Here is a 24,105-nt window from a genome sequence, read left to right as displayed (position 1 = left end):
AGCAGTGTATTTTGCAGGGCACCTTGATTTGGCCTTTCACAGACCTGAGTTCCTGCTGTCTTCATTTATGATTTATATGTACTGAATAAGTCCTGTAGTGTGGGCAAAATAAAACTGCCCGTCCTCAGTCTAATTCCAAAAGATTATTCAACAAAACTTTTGTGGAATTAAAATACAACTAAATTGGAAAGGAGGTAAAATATAATTTTACTTGGATTCAGTTCATTTGAAAAACTACATAACTGAAAGAAAAATGAGAAAAACAGATTAAGCTTTCAGAAATGAAGGTTCACGCTTCTTCTACCACTGTTCATAGATAACACATTCAGATGATTCATGGGTATACCTCAACCTTCCAGGCTTCAGTGGTAGTTAGTCTAATTATGAAACTGCTGATTTAGGGGGAAAAAAAGATATGTTTAGTTTATGAGACTAATCAAAGGCTTCTCCCAAAGTAAAAACCAAGACCAGACAAAAGATCAAAAAACAAAATAGGTCACTTAACTCTGGGATAGAGATCTTCAAACTTCCTTGCTGTCATGATGTGTGTGTGTGTGTATGCCCTTTGAGTACATCAATACTACTTTGCATGCAGTGGAGAGAGAACATCACATTGCCACAAGAAATGGTGACAAAGGCCAGAGAGCATGGATGGATTAGATTAAGGGAAGAGGAAGCACTTAATGACTAGGAAGACAGAGGCACACAGCAGCTGATGTAAACAAATTATGCAGCTCTTTAAAAGCAAAGTTCTTTAAACCTGGTCATGATTAATCTTTTGGAGTACTGATTCAGAGACCTTTTCTTGGAAAGTCTGTCACTATACAAATGGTCCAAGGTAAAGACACAAAGGTGAGTTTTGATTAGGGTGGGTGAAAGGTTATATATAATAAAACCATATTACTTTCCGTTTTATTGTTTCAGAATTTATAATAAATGTAAAAAGAGTAGGATAAAGTCTTTACAGATAAAGTAATTAGAATCAATGGGGGGTATTTAAAATACTTTTTAAAAAGGACTTTTTTGGCCCTTAAGAACTGTAGAAACCTCTATTATAAATAAACAATTTATACTTCTAATTATGAGCAATTATTACTTAGTAAAACTAGACCAACAAAAGTTCTAATGACTTACTATTTACATAAGCAAAAAAAAAATAGATCTCTTCAAATGTACAGCACATTTTACTTAATTTAGATTTTTCTTTATCTCTTATACTCTAAACAACTAAGTTTATTCTGGACCTGGCAAGAAATAATAAGTCAAATTTCCATTATTCCTAAAATCTGCCCTCTTTAGCTCCAAAATAATCTACAGTCACTCTTTCCTATCTTTTCATTCCTTTTACTCATTCCTTAAGACCTATTAAAAGTAGCTATTTTTAAATGACCACTTCTCATTTTTCAACCAACTAAAAACAAACAAACAAAAAACCTATTAAGTAAACTTTACAAATAAATTTTAAGATCAGATTGGTTTTTATGTCATATATTACAGTATAGTTTAAAGTTTTTACCTGAGGAGTTGTAGATGATTGCATGTTTTTATCCTCCAAATGTTCATTATTTGGTTCTGTGGTGTACATGCTAATGTTTAAAAGAAATTTAAAAGGAAAAAAAAGAACTATTAACTCCATCTGAAAACAAACATGGTTAAGTGGGATTAATTTTTAAATAATTTTTGTCACAAAATTTTATCACAGTCAAGTCAGATATCTTTATAGTCAAAACAGTCCAAATATTCATTTTAAAGTTATTAACCAAAGTTATGTGCACAAGTTTTTTAAACTATTAACACAGAGAAATTGAATACTTCTCAATAATTCATAATCTTGAACTGTATTTTAAAAGCATGTATCAGAAAATTCTTTATTTCATGCACTGAACTAGTATGTTTGAGACAATTTCCATCATTGATTTATTCTATCTTCAGTAAATTCCTGCATAAGAGACTCCAAGAAAATTTAAAATGAAATGTGATCACCTACATTAAAACCTACATCTGTAAGTTACTGATACAGGCTGAAAGGTCTGTAGGTCTAACATTTAAGCAAGGCAAAATAGGTTTTATTTTGAGTAATTATGTACTAGAGAGAGAAAAAAAGAATGAAATAGAACCACATGAAGATAAGAGTTAGTTTCAGAAACTTTTATTTTAAAATAACTGTTGTTTCTACCTTCTCTGTGATCTTTGCTGTCTTTGAGTGTAGAGAGAGTATCTTTGCCTTAAAAATGTCTTTCAATTCTGGAGCTACTGTTGAGGACAAAATTAAAGATTTCAAGTTTTAATTTTTAAGTACTTGACAAGAACACGTTTCAAGAATCTATACTTTTTTAAAAAGGCAAGCAATTTTAATAATGAAAAATTTTAATGGAAAGGAACATTAACATTTGAGTACCTACCACATGCTCAGTGCTTACATGTACTGTCCCACTTTAATGAATCAAAATATTAGTGCATAAAATCCTTTAAGGAATCATAACTGAATTTATGACATTAAAACAGAAAATAACACTTATTTTTAAAATTTGATGAAAAAAATAGATCTCTAAGTCCCTTTAAAGTAAAATTCCGTTTTCATTAAAGAGAACATCAAAATTATTAGAATGACTCCCTGTTGTTAGCTGTTAGGCCAGGAGCAAAGTGTTAGTAAGGTGTCCGAATAAGGAATGTTGGTGAATCACCTAAGCTGTGTCAGGTTTGGAAGGGGCAGGCTGAGGGTTAGTGTGATTAAAAAAATTTGAGCTCCAGTGCACGAGTCATGCGGTCAGGGCACAAAGTTCATGGACTCAATAATTTTTGAATGCCTACTCTTCTGGATTCTGAAAATAAAAGCAGCAAAACAGAACAGGAATAGAGGTTTCTGCTGTTACATGGAGCTTATAATCTTGCTGCGGGGAAGGGGAAGACAATAAACAGTATTTTCAGACTGCAACTAAGTACTGAAGAAAATAAACCAGCATGATGTCACAGTCATCAAGGTGACATATGAACTGTGACCTGAATGAGGAGAAACTGTGAGTCATAACTAGGCAGATGGACTAGGAGCAGGCAAACATAACATCACAAATCATACAAGTAGAGATACCAAGAAAGCAGGCAGCAAATTTTAAGATCTGGAACTAAGTCATGATTAGGATAGCAGGACTTGGGATCCAGAGGAGCAAATGGTGCATTAGAGCTTGAAAACCTAGATAAGGAGTCTGAAAAATAAACATACAGGTTATCAGCTACAAGAGAATTCTGAAACTGTGTCAAGCAATATTTGTGCCTGACAATTACTCAGTACTCTTTACATATCTGCCAAAAGTGGAATTGGTAGGTGGTATGTAGACTAACCAAAAGCAAGAACTTTGGAGCTGAGATAGAAATGTATTTCACTCTCCCCTTTATCTTTAAATAACTGCAAGAAGTGATTTATTTCCCTAGTCCTCGATGTATTTATCTGTAAAATAATGATATAATATTGCTTAATGTATTGGTTATTGTGAGGATTAAATGATAAAACAGCTGACACAAGTTGGACTATGTTAAACACTTAACATGAATCATCTCTTTCGATTCTCACAACTCCATGAATTATTTACTTTTGAATTATTTACTCTATAAATTATTGTCCTTATTTTACAGATATTGGAACTAAGACCCAAGAAGGTTAAGTAATTTCCCCAAAGTCACACAGCTAGCAAGTGGCATAGCTGAAATTTAAACCAAATACTGTTTAGTATTATTCAAGTCCTTGTTAACCCTGGTATCTATCTGTCTTTTTGCTTTTATTCAGGAAATACTGCATTGTGGATTTAAGTTACATTTTCTTCATGACTAATACATTTATTGGCCACTTAAATATCTTTTGTTTAAATTGAAGTATAGTTGATTTACAATGTTGTATTAGTTTCCGGTGTACAGCATAGTGATTCAGTTACACATATACAATATTCTTTTTCATTATATGCTATTACAAGTTATTGAATATAGTTTCATGTGCTATACAGTATAACCTTATTGTTTATCTATTCTCTATATAGTAGTTTATATATTCTAATCCCAAACTCACAATTTATCCCTCCCCCTACCTTTCCCCTTTGGTAAGCATAAGTTTGTTTTCTATGTGTGCGAGTCTGTTTCTGTTTTATAAATAAGTTCATTTGTATCATTTTTTAAGATTCTACATATAAGTAATATCATATATTTGTTTTTCTCTGTCTGACTTACTTCACTTAGTATGATAATCTCTAGGTTCATCCATGTTGCTGCAAATGGCTGTTTTTTATGGCTGAGTAGTATTCCATTGATATTGATATATATATATATATATATATATATATATATATATATATATATACACACACACACACACACACACTACAACTTCTTTATCTAATCATCTGTCAATGGGCATTTAGGTTGCTTCCATGTCTTGGCTATTGTTAATAATGCTGCTATGAACATTGGGGTGTGTGTATCTTTTTGAATTGGAGTTTTCTCTGGATATATGCCCAGGAGTGGGATTGCTGGATCATATGGTAAGTCTATTTTCAGTTTTTAAAGGAATCTCCATACTGTTTTCCATAGTGGCTGCACCAAATTGCATTCCCACCAAACAGTGTAGGAGGATTCCCTTTTCTTCACACTCTCCAGCATTTATCGTTTGTGGACTTTTTAATAATGGCCATTCTGACCAGTGTGAGGCGATACAGTGATATTGAGCATTTTTTTCATGTTCCTATTGGCCATTTGTATGTCCCAGATTCCTTTTGCAGAGCCTTAACTCTTGATTTTCCCTGCAACTGAGACTCTCCACCATAAATCTCCCCTTCATTTGGTTAATTCCTTTTTATCCCTCAGTTCAAGGTCCATATACTCAAGAGAAATATTTATGACACCACCTCTGCCCCTACGCTAAGTCAGGTCCAGACTTTATATGTTATTACAGAACTTTGATTATTTTCTTCAGAGCATCTATCTCAGTTTTTAATTTACTCATTAGAGTGACTGTTTAATGCATTTGCCTCATTAGGCTACAGACTCCACAACAGTGTTCCAAAGGCCCTTGAGGCTCTGTTCATTTTATTTTTCAATTTTTTTTCCCCACTCTGTTCTTTAAATTGAACAATTTCTATTTATCTATCATCAAGTTCACTGATTCTTTCCTCATTTATTTCCATTCTGCTATTGAGTCCATCTGGTGAAATTCTATTTCAGATACTGTAATTTTTAGTTCAAAAAGTTTTACTTACTTTTTTTTTTTTTTTTACTGTTTCTGTTTTTCTGCTGTGAATGAGTATCTTTCCATTTATTTCAACTATGCTTATCTTTACCACATGAACCATGACTGCTTTAACATCTTTGGTAATTCCCACATTTGGTAATTCCCATATTATGGGTTGGCGTCTCTCGGTTGTCTTTTCCGGTTCTTTATACGTCAAGTACTTCTGGAGTATATCCTGGACATTCTGTTGCATAGACTCTGGGTCCTACCAAAATCCTTGAGGAATATTTAATTCATTTTTTGTTTGTTTTAGCAGGTAGTCAACCTCGGTCAGTGTAGATCACATGCTCTCTCTTACCTCCTGTGGGCACCGGTTCCAGTCTCAGTTGTTTCCAAAGTCTTTGCTATGCTGCCTTTGGTTCATCCCATGAAATCACTCAGGGGTTAGTCTGTGACTTGCACAGTGGTGGTTTTTTGGTTTGGGTTTTTCAAAAATCTTACCTCACTTCTTAAAGCCACTGATATGCTGCTTTGGGCCTGTCTCATGCATGCACAGCTGGAGGTGATCCAAGAACTTGGTTGGGTTCAGACACAGAATTCAGGAACCCCGTTCCCTTGCTTTCTCCTCTCCTGAATCCATACACCCCCAATTCTATTATCTCTAAAGGTTCCTTTTCCTCCTTTCTCTGGTCAGAAGACAGGGCTTTTTCTGAGTTTTAGCTGTCCATAATTCCATGAATAGTGCCTGCCCTTAGGGAAAAGCCGTAAAAGGAAAACAACAACAGTTCCTCATATTCACTTCGGACTACAGGGTCCATTTCCCCAAATCTTCAGGCCATAAAAATAGGTTTCTTATTGTACTTTTGGCCTCCTGTGTGGTTCTTGCATGGTTGCAATACTGGGGCTTGCCTTCAGGTCAAAGCCATAAGAGCAAGAGACATTCACCCCTGTAGTTTTGACTCTCCTCCACAATCCACCTGCTTTTGTTCATTTTTCTGAGTCCTCAGGTAATTGCTCTTTGCATTTTAACCAGTTTTGGGTTGTGAGCAGTAGGAAAGAGTTTGTAGTGGGCTTATTGCATCTTGGATGAAAATGGAAGCCTGTGCACTTCAGGATAGCAGGGACCATATCTGGTTTTACCCTTGATCTACATAGTAAATGGCAGGCACTCAATAAATATTTGTGGGATGAACACTGAGTGAATTGAGAATTAAAAAAACACCATATACTCAAAATGACAACAAAAACAATATTCTGAATGGTTAACAAGAAGGGCATCTTTATTATAGAAGGGTAAGAGATTCTAACACCAAGAATAGGTGTTTCAAACACATAAAAAGGAAACAAATTATAAATGAACAAGATCCTTAATGATTATGCTGCAAAGACAATTAAGAAATTAACAGGACAGTTTAGAAAAAAGTTCTGCTCCCATAGAACAAAAACTTAAAGAGTGGAAGTTTTTAAAAACTAGGACTCTGGCTAAGATAGATTTTTGGCATAACTTTAACGGGGGAAGTTGAAAAGGAAAAACCAAATACTTAAGTAATCAGAAGAAGACTGGGCAGAATACATGGGCTTTAGCTCTCTCCCCACTGCCCCTTTCCCTCTTTTTTTTTTTTTTTTTTTTAACATTGTGTCTGTCTCCTTTCTTCTCTGCTCTAGATATCTCCTTATCTCTATTTTCCTTTGGACTTCTCTCTTCCCCTGGGCACTTCTTTCTTTCTTACCTGACCAATTTTTAAAATGCCTATTTCCTTAATATAAATTTTGTAATTTAATGTAGATAAATTAAAATAATGACTTTTATCTTTCTCCTAATAGTTCTTCTTTTAGGAGTCAGTTTCTTGATAGAAAAACATCTTCCTAAAATCTCTGTGCAACTACTTGAAATAAATTTGAGATAAGTAAAAGCCTACTTGTGTAATTCAGAAGTAATTGTGGTAATCCAGGTGTCAAATGGTTACAGTGAATGTATTCTTTTAGGAGTGAAACCAGGCAGGACCCTGCGGGGCCTTCCTGGGGGACCAACCACCCCCCACCATGTCCCCATCTCTTGTTTGCAGAAAAGCTTTAGCCTTCTAGGCCTTCCCTAAGTTCCAAAGAGCAGATTTAATCAGAGAAGAGAGGAAATGCAGAAACAGGAAAACAGTCAAGCAAGACAAAATAATACATTAGCCATAAAGCAAAGTCAAGGATCCTTAGTTCCTCCTCAAGGGCTATATATAGATATATTCTGAGCCATATCCTCGAGTTGTGGTGTGGACACTAAAACCCCCACCAGGTGGAAGAAGTTAACTGCATGCTGACCACTGGCACATAGACCCCAGATCAGTTGGAACCAAAAGACTGACAATGTTAACTCCTGAAATACCACCCTGTTACCTCACCCCCAACCAATCAGAAGGTTGTAAACGAGCTGATTAAACACCGATCGACCCTTTCCCTCACCCTGCCTTTAAAAACCCTTCCCTGAAAGCCAGCAAGCAGTTTGGGTCTTTTGAGCATTAGCTGCCCATTCTTCTTGCTTGGTGCCCTGCAGTAAACTCTATACTTTCCTTCACCACAACCCGGTGTCAGTAGATTGACTTTACTGCATGTCAGGTAAGCAGACCCAGTTTTGTTCAGTAACAGGAGTCCTTTCATTACATGTCTGGATAGCTGGCGTAATGGAAAGAATGAGGACTTTACATCAGAAATTTACTGGTTGTATGATCTTGGACATATATGAACAAAAAGAAGACTCTTGTGATTTTTATTCCAGTATCTTACCTTTCTGTTCACCTCAGTATTTAAAAAAAATATGCTCTATTTATTTCAATAAGCTTCTTAAAATCCTTTTGCGAATGAGGCTGAGTATAAGTACATACATACTATATATTGTGCTATTATGGGAATAAAGTAAGATGTTTGTACAGTTCATAGCAAAAGCTGTGATGTGAAATTGATCATTTTTATTAGAAGTATGTACTATCATCATATTGCTAAGCTTTGCTCTTAAAGTTATAGAAAATTCTGATTGATTTAGAGGTTCTGTTTTCCCCTGATTTTATCAGAATGTCTCTCTGATTGTACATATTGATAATGGCCACAGTTTGGTATCATCAAAGAGTTGGGCAATCTAAGCTCTTTGCTTTTAATCTGCAAAATAACACTGAGTACATTTCTTGTCACTTCACCTCCCTGTCCCTCAATTCCAAACCTATAAAGTGGGGTAGAGAGGGAGGATGTGAGATGATCTAATGCCTTAATCAGTTTTAAGTCTATGCTTCTATTCCTTTATGGATCCACTGTTAAAAAAAAAACACCCAAGGTGAGATAATACTGATACATGCTGCTTGGGAACTTCACATCCTATATAAGTATCGTGTATGTATATATTACATCACTTAATAGAAACAGCTTTTTGTCTTTCCCCTGGTGTGTGTTGTAGTGTATGCTGCACTTTGGGGTTACTTTTGGAGCAATGTTGAACAACAGTGACATCTAGTGACTACATGCTGCATATCATTCAGCAAAATATTCATGGCCAATTCTTAGTCTTCTAAATGTGGATGATTCACTTTGTGACTTAGTTAAATATTTAAAATCATTCCTCATCTCTCCTCCATATAGATTTAAGAAATACCAATTAAAATTGACAGCATTAACAACTAGATACACAGTAACTGAAACTTTCTTCAAAAAATCATAATGCATACAGAGTTAAATATTAACTATTGTTAAGGGAGACTGCAACTTTTTCCCTTCCATTGAGAGTGGCAGAACTGGGATCTGAGTTCAGGTGTGTTTCAACATGTAGTCCACGTCCTTAGTCACTACACATCACTGACATGTGATAGCCATTTAACATATTTTTGTTAAAAGAATGGTAGGTAAAGCATATGCGTCAATGTCTGGGTTTCTGAGTAAGCATTGCTTTAGAACCTTTGGAACTACTGCCTTTCAGACAAATCTTTTTAAGTTTACATCAAAGATCATCAAGTAAAAACATCTACAGTATAAGTCTTTCCGAACAGATGAATTTAAGTGTTATATCCACTGAGAATATTCCTCATAAAGAGCATTCAAACTAGATGAGTTTTTTGTTTGTTTGTTTGTTTAAGATAATGACTAACTGGCATTGCTATTTAATCAGGACAATACAAATCTGGGTTAAACTACTACTCCAACTCAAACGGACTCTGCCACTATTTAAATTCCTATTGTATTTAGTATTTGTTCTCATTAATCAGATATTATCTTGAATTTTCATTCTTTTCAGGTGCCTAGATCTTGTTTCCACAATAAAATGATAAGGTATCCAGGGTTCAGAGCATATTTTATATTCTCATCTTTTCCTCAGCACCAAACACAATGGCGTTTCTCACCTACAGAATAAAATTACTAACAACTTATCCAGAATCTAAGGTTTGCCCCAACACGGCATCAAACCATCTTGTCAGCTTTCTCCCACATTCTCTTGACCCTACATTTCAGTCAAACTAAATTGTTAATTGCTCTCCTATGCATTATTTGTTCTCTTTTATTTGCTTGGAATAACTTCCCACTGCAACTCTTCTTTGTAAATTATATCCACTGCCTAAGGGTTATTCCCAGAACAGCTTCCTGCCAGGTATACCCCAAACAGGAAGTCATCTTCCCTTCTGAATTCTCACTCGCTGAACTGTCACTTGCTCTACCTTCCTTCTACCTCTCTGGTTGGCCTTGGCCTTCTTTACAAGCTTCCTTTCCTCTTTCTGTCCCTTAAATGTTGAGGTTCCTCAGGATTCTGCCTTATGCCCCCCCCTTTTTTTTATTACTCACTCTCTATTTCTTAAGAAATTAATTTTACTCCCAATGGCTCCAATTATGGCCAATAAGCTGATGAGCCTGGACTAGTGAAGCCCTCTTGAGAGTCTAACTAGTGTATTTATCTAAATATTGATCACCTTTATAAGCATCTTAAGCTCAATATACGCACAACCGAACGCAAGACCTTTCCCCACCAAATCTATTCCTTCTTCAGAGAATTTCCCAACTCAGAGAATGAAGTTACCATCTACCTTGTTGCTCAGATTAGAAACTGAGGAGTCACTCCTTCTCCCCGCTTCTCCTTTCCCGCTGACACCGCGTTACTAAATCATGATAGTACAAGCTCCTAAGTACTTAAAAATTGTGTCCACTTCTCTCCATATAAATTATCATTACCCCAGTCCAGGCCATAAATACCTTTCCCCTAAACACTGTAATGGCCTTCCAACTGTTTTCCCCACTTCCAGCCTTGGTCCTCCCCATTGTAGTTTCATAACGCAGAGTAATCTTCCAAAATGTAGCGTGATTGTGGCAAGTTTCCGCTTAATATTCTTCAGTGGCTTTCCATCAAAGAAAAATATCCAGACTCCTCAAATGCAGCTTACAGAGCCCTCTGTTATAAGGGATAACCTTGTCCCTGCACATCTCATTCTTCACCTGGCATTTTAAACTTCAACTGTATTAAACTTCAACTGTAGTTCTTCAAACTTGTCATGCCTCCCGTCTGCATTACACATTCCTTATGCTGCCTCCCAACTGCACTCTCCTGCTTCTTGCCCAGCTAGTTCTACATAGGTCAAGAAGTCATTCTTGCAGACGCTCCCTTCAGTATGCATTCTTATTATAGCACCCTCTCCTGATCACAGCACCCACCCCAGTACGGTAACTGCTTGTTTAACTACCATCATTCTTTTGACAAATATTCATCGAGCGCCCACTACGTAACAGGTAGTGTATTCTTCTTTATACAGAATTTAGTCAGTACAGGGTACTGTGGCAGCACATATGAATTGTGGGAGAGGGTTCAAGAAATGCTTCTTAGTGACTCACACTTCTGTCTATTTTCCTGGTAGACTGAATTGGCGCAGCGTTCACAATCATTTCTGGGTTCTTTGGATTACCTAACACAATAGATGGTGGATAAATATCTAATCCCATTAACTATTGGATTTTAAGTATATACAAAAAGTTTTTACATTGTAAGAGGACTCCAGCCAGCCATTACATCCTACTTAGCAGAGTTTTTCTTTGTTATCACTTTGGAAATAGTGGAGTATAAAAAGTGAAGAGGCAAACCACTACAGTGAAAGGTATGGGACTTACAGTCAGAAAACTGTGGATAATAATTCTGCCACTTACTAGCTAGGGGTCCTTGGCCAAGGCCCTTAATCTCTCTGAGCCTCAGTTTTCTCATCTGAAAAAGGTAGTTACAAAATCAAATGAGATAAAAGAAAATAAAAGCATAACACAAAATGCAAAGGTAAATCCAAATGCTATTGTTATTATTGTTATTAGAGTGACTACAGATCAGGTCTGCCTGTTACTGGTCATCTCAGCTTTATAGACAACAGGATTTCCAAATCCCATTCTTCATCTTCCCTTTACCATTTAAAAGGGAGGCTTTTGTATTTTAATAAACATATTGATGGAAATGTTAAAAAAAAAAACCAAATATGTATGATTTCACTTATATGTGGAATATAAAAAATAAAAAAAATTAGTGAATATAACAAAAAAGGACAAGACCCACAGATATAGAGAACAAACTAGTGGTTACCAGTAGCAAGAGGGAAGGGGTGAGGGGCAAGATAGAGGCAGGGGATTAAGAGATACAAACTACTATGCATAAAATAAATAAGCTACAAGGATATATTGTACAGCACAGGGAATATAGCCAATATTTTAGAATATCTATAAATAAGAGTATAACCTTTAAAAATTGTGAATCACTATGTTGTACCCCTGAAGCTTATATAATAATGTATATCAACTATACCTCATTAAAAAAAGTCAGATAATATATATGTTCATGTATAATTGAAAAATTGTGCTCTACACTGGAATTTGACACAACATTGTAAAATGATTATAAATCAATAAAAAATGTTTAAAAAAAGTCAGATAACAAGTGTTGAGAAGGATTTGGAGAAATGGGACCCTCATGTACTCCTGATGATAATGTGAAATGGTACACTTTGGAAAACATCTGGCAGCTCCTCAAATGAATATGTATAGTTACCATATGACCTAGCAATTCTACTCTTTGGTATATTCTCAAGAAAACGTATGTCCAAAAAAGAAAATACATATCTGTGAGTATACCAAAGGAATTGAACTGTATACTTTAAATACATGAATTTGGTATGTATGGTGTGATATGTGAATGATATCTCAGTAGATCTAATTTAAAACCACAACAAAATACACACATATACATACAGATAAACAAGCCAAAAAATTTAATAAGTAGATATTAAAGGGACAAGAGAGATAAAAATACCAGCCTATGAAAATCTAGAATTTAGATACACGGAACAAAAAATATCAGGCCACAATTTAAAAAAAAAAGTTAACTGGAAAGGTAGGTGGCACAAAAGAGTATTGATCTGAATCATTTCTCAGTAAAATGGTAACCTACTGAGCTGGAAAAGTCAGGATATCTGGATTCAAGGACTGGTTTAGCTACTAACTTAACCACTAATATCCAGGTAGTCTACCCACCCACCACTCTAGTCTTTCAGTTCCTTGGTCTCCTTGGCTCCTGTGATTTTTTTTTTTTCACCCTATCTCAGTCACTCACTCACAAGGCCACAAATATCAAGTGGCCACTGAATTCTACCTAGCTATGCTACTATGCCTCTCTAGTACTGCTGTAGACTGAATGTTTGCAAGTCTCCCCAAAACCCATATGCTAAAATCCTAACCCCTAGTATGATGGTATTAGTAGGTGGGGCCCTTGATAGGTGGTTGGTTCATGAGGGCAGAGCACTCATGAATGGGATTAGTGCCCTTACAAGAGAGCCCTAGAGTGCTCCCTTGACTCTTTCGGCCATCTATGAACCAAGAAGTGGGGCTTCACTGGACACTGAGTCTGCTGGCATCTTGATCTTGGACTTCGAGTCTCTAGAACTGTGAGGAAAAAATTTCTGTTGTTTATAAGACACCCAGACTTGGCATTTTTGTTACAGTAGCCTGAACAGAACAAGACAGTATGACTGCCTTCTATCTTCAAAATGATTATTATATCTTCTCTTCAACCCTTAAGTCTCTTATCCAAACATTCCTCCTCTCTTCTTACTGATCCTGCCTCATACTTTCTTTATGCTCACTGAAAGAGAATCAGTATCAGACAGAAACTCTCATCTTCTGACCACTGAGTCTACCCATGTATCTGCATCTTAACCTAGATTCCCTGCCTTTCTAACCGTTACTATAAATTTTATATTCATGTTCCTAAGCCAACATCTCTACATATTCCCTGGATCCCACCCCAACTCGTTTTCTCAAAGACTCCACTCCTAAAATATGTATTTTCTCTGTTACACTATACTTTCCCCTGTATACTGGATCATTCTCCCATTAGCCTAAAAACAGACTTAAGCATCCCCATCTTTCAGAATCATACTTTGACCCCACATATTGCTCTATTACCTCCATTTCCCAATTCTTCTTCATAGTGAAGTATCTTGAGATGTCTACAGTGCTATGTCCGTTTCTTCACATCACATTTGCTCCTCATTGTGCTTGTCAAGGCACACAACTACTATATGCTGCCGAAACCCAATGGTCAGATTTCTTTATTTTACTTCACCTCTCAGCACCTTTCAATACCACTGGCCACGCTCTGTCATCTTGGCTTGTTAAGTAGCCATGCTCCGGGTTTCTTTCTACTTCACTGGCTGCTCCTTCTCCATCTCCTCTGCTTTACCTCTAATCACTGGAATGCTCTCTGTGAACACACTTTCCCTAGGTAGTTTTTTCTACATGCTGGTGCCTCTTAACTTTGTATCTTTGGTCCCATACATGGAATGCAAGACTCAGAACTTACTTCAGGTTTTTTATAAGCAGATCGAACCTAAGGTGAGCAAAATAAACTTCCCCCTCTACATTTTCTTCCCTAGTGTTTTCCGTTTGGTAAATGGTACAACCATTCACTAAAGCTCAAGACAAAAACCTAGGAGCTTCTCTTTTTTTCTCACCCCTGTATTTAAAACATCACCAAGTCTGTAGGCTCTGCCTCCAAACATCTCTCACATCCATCTGCTTTTATACCACTTTAGCCAAAACTATGGTCATTCCTTCCTGCATTACCACACAGGTGTCTTCTGCTACTAATCCTGCTCCCCATGCCCTATGACCCATGCACCACATAACAGGTGGAACAAACCGTTTTACAATAAATCACATGACATTACTCCCTTCCCGAAAAAACCTCCATACTGGTTTCTCATCATGCTTTAAATACATTACAAACTTATCCCACAAGTAGCTCCCCAAGGCCAATTCAAAGCCCTGCAAGCTTTGGCCCCTACTCACCTCTCCAAGCTTATCTCATACCACTTTCTCCACATTCCAGCTACAGCGTTCTTTATGATGTTCTTTGAAAGAGTCAAGTTCTTTCCTACCTTTGGCTTGTGCAATTGAAGTTTCCTTTACCTGCAATGCTCTGATCCCACATATTTCCCTGGTTGGCTTTTTTATACCACTGAGGTCTCAGCACAAATGGCAGCTCTTCAGAGAGGCTTTCCTTAACCAATCCATCTAAAGCAACCCTCCCTCAGTTCCTCTCACTTCACAGTTTTACTTCTTCGCTGCACTCACCATTATCTAAAATTTCCTTGTTCATATATTGTTTACCTATTTATTTTCTATCTTTGTTATAATTTAATCTCCATAAGAACAGGAATCTTGCCAGTCTTTTTGAAGCATCATATTCACAATGCCTGGCAAGAAAGTAGATTCGCTCCAAATAATCTGATGACTTCCTGAACCTGAGCGAGTCACTAGACCTCTCTAACTCACATTTGTGGGCTCACGACTGCTGGACTTAGCTCTGGGTTTCCGGAACACAAAAGTGAATAAGGCATGGCTCTTTGAAAATCTCATCCATTTATCCCTTCAACAAGTATTTACTGAATGTATATTATACTATATATTCTAGGTAATGCTCAGTCTCAGTATTTATTCTCTTTTCAGTAAAATGGAATTTTGTTAACCAACTCTCTCTCACAAGATGAGTATGAAAATAATGTACAAAACGGTAAGTGCTATAAAAATGTTACTTTATATATTGCTATCACTGCACCTGTCTCTTGCCTTTTGTCTGGTAAGGGGCAGGAGCTTAGAACAAGACAGAGTCAAATGATAAGGCCAGCAGTATAAATTTTAGTACTCACAGAAGGTAATAAATATGAATACCCACTTCATGGGCACATAATGACTAAAACATCTGATGCATGAATTCTTTAGGTTTGACAGTAATAAGTATTAATTTCTCACACTTTTGTTGCACAAATAACAATACATTTAACCCCTACGGAAAATTAGGGAGTGACCTCCCTCGGTGCCACCCAAGCCAAACGCCCCTCTCCATCACCCCATCGGATCTTGTATAGACTCTAGGACACACGTAGGGGGGCGTCAGTGACCAGGTATGGGCCTGCGGAGCTCTACAGGGACTCCTAAATAATATGCCTGACACATGGTACCTTTGCACCAGCTGCCCTTAATCCTTCAAAAGCACTGATATAGAGTGCTTGTCCACTGTGATAAAGCCGACAGAAATAGGCGGGGTGAAGGGCGTGGGAGGAGAGGCAAGCCAGCAACCAACCCTGGAACACATCTCCAATCACACACGGGAGCTTACGAAGGTTCACCTGCAGGTTTTCGCCATGTGTACAAAAGTCTGCGCTTAATAAAATTAATTTTTTCAGTCAGTCGTGACTGACAGACCTCTTCTTTCTTACTTGTGAGTACCTGTAAAATGAGAGAAGGAAACGGAGGAGGAAGGGAGAGAATCAAGAAGAGGGATGAGGGATGAGGGCGTAAAGAAAAGGAGTCAGGGAGAGAAGAGAAAACGGTCTGCGGCTGTTTCCCCAGGCCCCTGGAACTGATGCGGGAGGAAAGGCGTTCCTGGGGGCTACGCAAGGGAAAGACCGCGGGAGACGAGGGACCAGTATCCATGGGCGGAGTAAAGAAAAACAAGCCGTACCTACAATTCTTTTAGCATCCCCCGCTGCCTCGGGAGCCGCCCTGGCACCCAGCAACCGCCGCGAAGACCACGCGCCGCTGTGGCGCAAGGGCCGCGGGCCCTTGGAGCGCGCTGCGGGCTCGGCGGCCGGCGGCGCCTGGGCGGGGCTAATACACACGGGGCGGGGCTGGCGGAGGCGCCTGGGCGGGGCTAATGTCGAGGGGAGGGGCTGACGCCAACGGAGCGGGGCTGACGTCCACGGGGCGGAGTTGACGGGCGTAAGTGGAGTCGTGGTTGATCCCGCCTGTGGGGCCAGAGGGTTCTTGGCTTCTCTGGGACCGTTTGGTGTGTTTTCAGACTATTCAACCCTTTCTTTTCCATGTCTTTTCTGAATATTGACCTACTGTGTTGTAGAAGTCCAGGGAGAGATTGACATCAGGGGGCTCGTTAGCCAAAAAACAGCGCCAGGGGTTGCACGTGCCAGAAGGAACTTGTCGAAACTCAGATCATGTTTCCCTTTAAATAGAGTCAGCTTAAATATGATGTAATCTTTAAAAAGCTTAGTCTCAGGGGTCAAGGTTGAGCTCAAAGGTCAGCACTGCCACTTTATGGCTCTAGGACCCCAAATACATAATCTCCCTGAGCTTGTTTTCTTAACCTGTAAAGGGGGGTTGTGGGGGGGGCTGTGTGAGATTAAATGAACTGATGCATGGCAAGTGTCTGGAACAGGGGTTGATACAAAGTAAACACTCAATATCCTGTTATCACTATAAGACCTCCCCTGTCACATGTAATCTTAATGTGGAAACCTTCATATGAACAAATCAAAGCATAGCTGCTCTGCTTCAAGTGGGGCCCAGAAGCTTTGGGTTCTCAGTCCCAAGTGTGGTCTTCACTTTTCCACTATGGAATCCCCTAGCTTCCTAAAACATAGAGGAAAAGAACTGTTATCGGAGAAAGTCCAAACGTCTTAGAAAGACAAACTGACCTTTCTTATTTTTTTTCTCCTGATACTCCAAAGAACTTTTTCTCCTCCACATACTGTATTCCTTTTTGTCTCCATGTTTTTTCTAAAGTCATTCTGTCTTATCTCCTTATTTATCATTTAAGATCTGTTTCAAATTGCTACTCTTTCTTGGGTGACTAAGAAATTTTTTTATTGTAACCTTCTCCCACCTTCAGTGTGGTGTAGATATCTCAGCAAGGATTGAAAGTCATTTTCTCCATTATTTTAGGAGAGTGGACAAAGTCCTGTATGATTAAGAAATGATTAGTCCTGTAGGGTTAAGGAAATGCTTTTTTCTCATGGTAGGTAAGGAAAAAGCAAGTAGATCCCCATGGAGACCGGGAGGAAGAACAGGTAGCGCTGAGAAGAAGGACCTTTGAAAGGAGTCTGACGGCCTCCAGGAGACTGCTCTGTGCCCCGGATACAACGGACTGAGGGAGGTCAAGTTCTTTAGGGTCTATTTAAGAAAGATGGATGACACATCAACAAATAGTTTTGGAATTATCACCAGGTCAGAAGGCTCAGGCCATTATTTAATTTGAGTTAGTCAACTAAAACATGTGTTATTACTTGCTCCCAAAATGGCATGAAGCAATTCCCATCTGCTAAAGAGAACTATGTAAATTATTCATACAGAAATATAATGTTCTCCAAAAAACCCAACCGCCCCAAAAAACCAACAAAAAGAAATATAATGTTCTGAAACATTTCGAAAACAACGTCCTTCACTTATTTAAAGACAATATAATGAAAATTTAATAATAGTCACTTAAAAAACATCTAAAAAAAGCCTTTTTTGGGGTAGAAACAACAATAGTAGGTTAAAATAATTAAATTGGTTATATTTGCAACAATGCCATTAAAAGTAAAACTTTTGAAGAACAAAGAGAACTTTATTCATGACAGCAGTTTCAACTAAGTTTGAAATGAAGGTAGTTTCAAAAATATCTTCTATATAAATGGTTCTGTACTTCTGAAAGCACTACAATAAAAATAGAAATTTTGTCAGTAATCTATCTGGTATGATTTAAGTGCCAGTTTGCTTTTCCAGTCTTACCTTTCACTAATTCGCTTTATCACCATTAAGTGTCAGTCATTTACCATACACCAGGCTTTACTGTTTTCAAACTTGGCTAATATCCTGGCCATCTAACTAGCTGCTCCCTTCTTCACTTGCTCCCTCATATCAACTCATCAATCCGAATCAGCTACTCTTCAAGGTCCAATTAAAGTATCACCTCCTTTAAGAAATTTTCCTCACTGAGAATAGTTTTGAATCATTCATTTGGGTTATAGCTATTTGTACACATCTTATTTCCTTGTAAGAGTCTTGAAGGCAAGTATCACGTCTTATTCCTATTTGTATTCCTCATGGAGTCAATATCCCACTAGAAATTCAAGTTCCATCAAACAGAACCCTTGAATATCTTCTTAATCACATATATTCTCCTGCACCTAGCATAACTGGTATATGGTAGACAAGTTACAAGTGTATTTTGGGCAAGTAAATGAATGGATTTTAAAACATAAGCTCCATAAAGGCAGGGGTTTGTCTGTTTTATTCACTGCAAAATAAATATTTGAGTATTACCAGGTGAATAAATTATTTTGGGGAAGCTTTGCATTCATTATATACAACAAAAATTCTTCAATCTATATATCTTCACAGAAGTCAAATATAAAGTATTTATGTTGCCTTTCACCCAAATAATTCAGTGGATGATATATCTTTCTGAAAATAAAACATTCCCCAGAACTGCAAGAGTAGAATTTAACACAATCAAAATAAAATGGGTGTTTACGTTAACAGTAGTTTCAGTTTTCTTTTTTGTTCTTTTCTGTGTTTTGAATTTTATGCAATGAAATGTATTATTTTGTAATCAGACAAAAATAATCAATTCTGTTTTTAAAGAATGTAATGGATGAGATCATTTGCAAATGTATGACTGAGGACATTTTGAAAATACTCAAGTCTAATCAAGGTTATATGAAGTTAATACCAGAGAGAAAAGCACTGGAATGTGAAAAGAACTTAAAGAGCTGAAGCCTAATTAGCTTGCCTAAAAACAAAGAAAGAAAGAAACAAACACACTTCTCAAAAGGGAGACAGATGGCACAAATTCTAGAAAAAAGGTGTTGAAGAACATGAATTTACAGTGTTTGTTTAGCCCTGTCCTTGGAAGTAGGACACCTCACCGTGGACGGAACTATGTGGTCTCCCTGCCAAATTCCTAAGCTGAAGCCATAGTCCCCCAGTGCCATGGTATTTGGAGATGGGGTCTGTGAGAGGTTCTTGGATTAGGTGAGGTCATGAGGGTGGAGCCCCCACAGTGGGATCAGTGACTTTGTAAGAAGAGACACCAAAGAGCTTGCACACTCTCTCCATCCCCATTTCTTTCCCCACCACGTGAGGAGAGAGTGAGAAGGCTATTGGCACGTTAGGAAAAGAGCCCTCACTGGAGCCGGATCATGCCGATACCCTCATGTTTGACTTCCAGCCTCCAGATCTGTGAGGAAAAAAATTTCTGTTGTTTATGCCACTTGGTCTATGGCATTTTGTTGTAGTTGCCCAAGCAGACTAAGATCTAAACTGTTTAATGGCAGCTACTTCTCCCATACTGGGAGAGAATCTCCTCTCACTGATTCAGTGAATGAACATTTACTAAATGCCTGCTGTGTTCCATGCCCTGTGCACTGTGCTGAGGATCCCACCATAACAGATTTAACGCTCCACCCTTCAGGGGCTCATAGGAGACAAACATATAACCAAACTGAAAAAAGTACTATAAGAACTCTGACAGAAGCATGTATAGGGCACACCTTTCTTTCAGGCACCCAGAGGTTAGGGTAATGGTTTCTGTCTGTGGTTGGGGTGGGGTTAAGTTTGGTTGGTCTGAGTCAACACTCTGTATCAAGTTAACACACCAAGTCAAGGGCTGTGACTTGCAATGTGGTGACAAATCTTAGACCTCACGGTGAGCCCCGCAGAGACCACTACTGGACAGAGAGTTGCAGGGATGTGGTTGGTGGCCGCCCACCAAAGAGACGTAGGAAGGGGTTGCTGCGCGCTCTGTGGATGGTCTAGGCAATTGGCAGTGGCTTCCTGGGCCCTCTAACCGTTTCTGTACCCTGCGATTTTCCATTTCTAATTCTTCTTTGGGGACTTAACTATTTATAACAACATTCTCCTTTACTTATACTAACTGTATGTTGTATTAGCTAGTAAGTATTCAAAGCCTATTACATGGAGAAAAATGAACAGGGCACTCACTGCGGCACCCTTCAGCCTCATGTACCATTTGCTGAGTCGTGTCCCAGCCGAGGTCCTACTTTCTCCGGAGGCTGTGCCTAAACTGCAGTTCCCCCTGAGTTGGTGGGGGCTCCTGCCACGAGCCCCTGGCACCCCTGTGCTTATCACAGCAAATTACACTATTTTCCAATCTCTTGTTCTTGAATTTTTTTTTCAATCTCCTGTTTAATGGTCTCTCTTCTCTAGCAGATTGTCTGATCCTTAAAGATGGGAACAATATTAATCTTCATGATGTGCCTGGGTCACCAAAGGCTTTCAGTAAGTATTTGTTGAATGAATCTACTTTTAGCAGAAGACCACATGAGCATGAAGTTTATGGTGCTACCCACAGGGGGCACCTAGCCAAGAAAGTTCATCCATCTGATCTTTGGTATAAATTAATCCAGTCCAAATGGAGAACATAAACACTAAGGGAATACAGTCCCATAGAATAACCAGAGTCGGGGTGACATAAAAATGAAGACCGTTATGGTTTCATATTATGTTAGCTTACATAAAAATAAAGCTAGTTTGGAATAGACGTGAAAGTCATGGTGGAAGGGGCTCGAAAGGTAGCCTAATGACAAGATGTTTATTTCAATATGACACGTTAGTCTAATAATAAAGGGTCTATGCACCCTACATACACTCTGTCAGAGCACCTATAACGCTTTTTACATTCCTATTAAATCAGACCCTTAGGGAGTTTAATGACATATTTATTTAAACATGATTATTCTAACAACTAGGCAGGAGTTGACCTAGAGTAAAGGGAATTTATGGGTGAAACACAAAAGCAGAGATGGTCTGCTTTTGATTAAGTGGGATAAAATGTGACTTCTGCAGATAAGCCTTTCTTCTTATCTTCTGTGCTGGCATGTCACAATGAAATTCCTGGCACAGAAGTCATTCTTTTGATTAAAGGTACTACCTTTATACAGCCCTCGTTAACCTGAAAGAATATGCTACTGAGTGATGGTAAAACCCAACAGAATGGCTCTCAAATCTGATCTTTCCACCTCCGGGGAATGGGAATGCTTAGTGAGAGAGAACACTTCTCAGCCTCTTCACAGCTGGATGTGGATGTCACGGATAGAATGTACATGGAGAGATGTGTCCAACTTTCACATCACTTCCTTAAAAATAAATTGCTTGCCTTGGACTTTCTTATTTCCTTCATCCTGAGGACTAAAAAGGGGACATGGGAGAGATCCATCTTTAACCCACGTCCTAAGCTGGGGCATGGCAGAGCCTCAAGACAGAAGGACACGGGTCTCTGAGTGAGTAGACCTCATGAGCAGGGTAACACTGCCATCATCAACTAGTCAGCTCGTTTCATAAGAAGGAAATAAATTTCTATATTTAAAGTATTTTACTTTTTGTTCTTCATTATAGCTTACCTTACCCTGATTAATAGGATATTCATGAGGTTGGCACAGCATTGAAAATTAGCAATCTCTCACCTAGAGAACTGGGAGAGCTGAAGATGTGGGTCACAAGGAACAAATAAGGAAGGGCTGGATCAGGGTACTCCTTAGGTGCAGGCAAACTCAGATGGGCCACTGAAATGGGGGCTCTATGTAGCCAGCTACGGGGTAGGATAAGGTCTGACGTCTAGACCAGGCGCAAGAGGAAGAACCAATGAAGACACTCTGTGTACTTTAAAATTTGGGTGGGACCAATCAGTTACACTAATTCACAGAAAGATAGTTAAGAGAAGTAGAAATGGAGAAGAGGCAGATTAGCAGGGAAGGGAGAAACGGATGAGGGAATGTATTACGATATTTAAAAACAAACAAGAAAAGAGGAGCCCGAAACAATTCGAGGCATGAGACGCTAGCTGACCATGAATCTTGAAACTGGGATGGGACTGCTGGGGAAGGGAAAGGGAAAGACTGTTCCCTGTGCCGTATGAAGCTCAGAGAATGAGATCTTAAATGTGAGTGACCCAAGGTGGCTTTATATACAAGGTATAAAAGATTGACATGAATATTAGTTTGAATAGGGAAATCGGAACTCTTTCTTTGAGCTCAAAAAGAAAGAATTAAAGCCATGATTAAGGCTGCACAGTGATCCAGAGCGTAGGGGAAGGAGTGAGATGGTAATAGCACGTTAGATTTCAGTATCCTGTTGGCTAGCAGGACAGGATACTGAAATCAAATTGTGCTAGTACATTAAAGTGTGTATGTCCCTACACAAGATATAATGATGAACGGGTGTTTGAACAAAAAAAAAAGAAAGCAGAGATCAGGTTGGAGATGTAGAACACTACCCCCCCAACTCCATACAGAAAGGGTAATGACTAGAAAAGCTGTTAAAAAAAATAGCCACACTTTTGGGTCTATTATGTTTTTAGCTTACACATTACATATTTCAATATCCATCTAGATAAAAGTAGCCTCTGATAGTAGCTTTCTGAGGATAATGTTCAGCATTCTCTCTTTTCACCTCTAAAATCGGGTGGACTTTATCTCATCTTCTTCGTCTTTATTGTGACGTTCAGCTTTCTGGAGAAGCCTGGGGCCTAGCAAACCAATAAGCAGACTTCCAATTGGGGCTGTGATGAGGATGGACAAAAACGCCACTGTCAACACATCCATTCCATATTCTTCTAACTGTTTGTCTCCATGTGCTCTTGCTGTGTCCAAAGCCACAGATCCTATTGCAGCCTATAAAAGTTTAAAGGTAAAATTGGAAGCACGATAAGACAAGCACATAGAAAAAAGGTGTTATTTTATCATTTGTAGAAACAAATGTCTTGTTCTTTTGCTCAACTAAGAAAGTTCTATTTGTCTTCTTTCCAATTGTACTAAGGTTGGTTTTGCTGATCTGAAAGCTCTCTCTGCCCTTGCATCAGGAAAGAATGATTCATATGTACCTGTTTGCATAAGGTGAAGTTGCAAAAATATCAGGCAAGTATATTTCAAAACACAGGCAAATACTGATTTCAGATATTAGTTAACTATAACATGATTCTACATGCTAAATTCCTCCAGTGTAAAGATGAATGTTACCGGTCATCTCATTCTTTTCTCTTTAGGAATTTGGAATTATGAAAGAACAAGATGAAAAAAATGCAGTGATACTTACTGCAAGATGGTGAAGTTTTAACTGAAAAAAACACGAGACTATCTTTTGCTTTAGAGCTTAAACTCATTGTTAAACATCCAGAAACTTGGAAGTGGTAGGTACCTTTAAAACTTGAAGTTAATCTTGTTAGATATTTGGTTAACTCTTTGCCTTAGGAGTTGGTGAAATGTTTTATTTAAAATTTACCTACTGGAAAGTGTTATAAAAACTTATTTTCTTTTAGAGACAAAATGCAAAATTATCAGTACACATGGGAAAAAATATGTCAATCAATCTGGTTATCCCCTTATTCCACAGAATGCAACAAGGCTGGCCTCTAGGACACTGACACAGAAGAGAAAGTATCAGTGTGGATGAGATGCAATGGCTGAGACTACTGATTGCCCAAAAATATCTGAATGCCCGTTTTCCCTTCTTTAATAGAACTCCTGAATTTTAGCTGTTCACACTGCTGTACAACTAGAGACCTTTTTTCAGCCTTCTTTGCAACTAGTTGAAGCTATGTATCTAAGTTCTGGCCACTG

The 24,105-nt window shown here is 38.2% G+C and overlaps 2 protein-coding genes across 12 annotated transcripts in view; both read right to left on the bottom strand.

Moving 5' to 3' along the window:
* Nucleotides 1–16,374, bottom strand: part of SLC9B1 (solute carrier family 9 member B1) — a 67,610-nt gene extending 51,236 nt beyond the window's left edge. For 3 of the 7 annotated variants that reach the window (XR_012499531.1, XM_074343074.1, XM_074343070.1), the window contains exons 1-2: nucleotides 16,222–16,358; nucleotides 1,517–1,586 (exon numbers count right to left, since the gene is read on the bottom strand). Coding sequence is in view for 6 of the 7 variants with exons in the window: in XM_074343074.1 (XP_074199175.1) it covers nucleotides 1,517–1,586; nucleotides 16,222–16,235 (84 nt within the window). In the remaining variant the exon portion in view is untranslated. Of the gene's footprint in view, nucleotides 1–1,516; nucleotides 1,587–2,176; nucleotides 2,254–3,088; nucleotides 3,204–16,217 lie in introns of all 7 variants that reach the window. The other 4 variants (XM_074343062.1, XM_010953601.3, XM_010953602.3 and 1 more) reach the window with 4 other exon arrangements.
* A 1,557-nt stretch (nucleotides 16,375–17,931) lies between these two features.
* The window catches only part of SLC9B2 (solute carrier family 9 member B2), a 45,769-nt gene continuing 39,595 nt past the window's right edge, over nucleotides 17,932–24,105 (bottom strand). For all 5 annotated transcript variants that reach the window (XM_010953607.3, XM_074342996.1, XM_074343002.1 and 2 more), the window contains one exon: nucleotides 17,932–23,160. In XM_010953607.3, the coding sequence (XP_010951909.1) occupies nucleotides 22,942–23,160 (219 nt within the window). In that variant the 3' untranslated portion in view covers nucleotides 17,932–22,941. The remainder of the gene's footprint in view (nucleotides 23,161–24,105) is intronic.

This window comes from Camelus bactrianus, chromosome 2 (assembly GCF_048773025.1).
Source record: "Camelus bactrianus isolate YW-2024 breed Bactrian camel chromosome 2, ASM4877302v1, whole genome shotgun sequence".
NCBI classification, from domain to species: Eukaryota; Metazoa; Chordata; class Mammalia; order Artiodactyla; family Camelidae; genus Camelus; species Camelus bactrianus.
The sequence above is the reverse complement of the archived record's forward strand: the minus strand, read 5'-3'. Positions and strand labels throughout refer to the sequence as shown.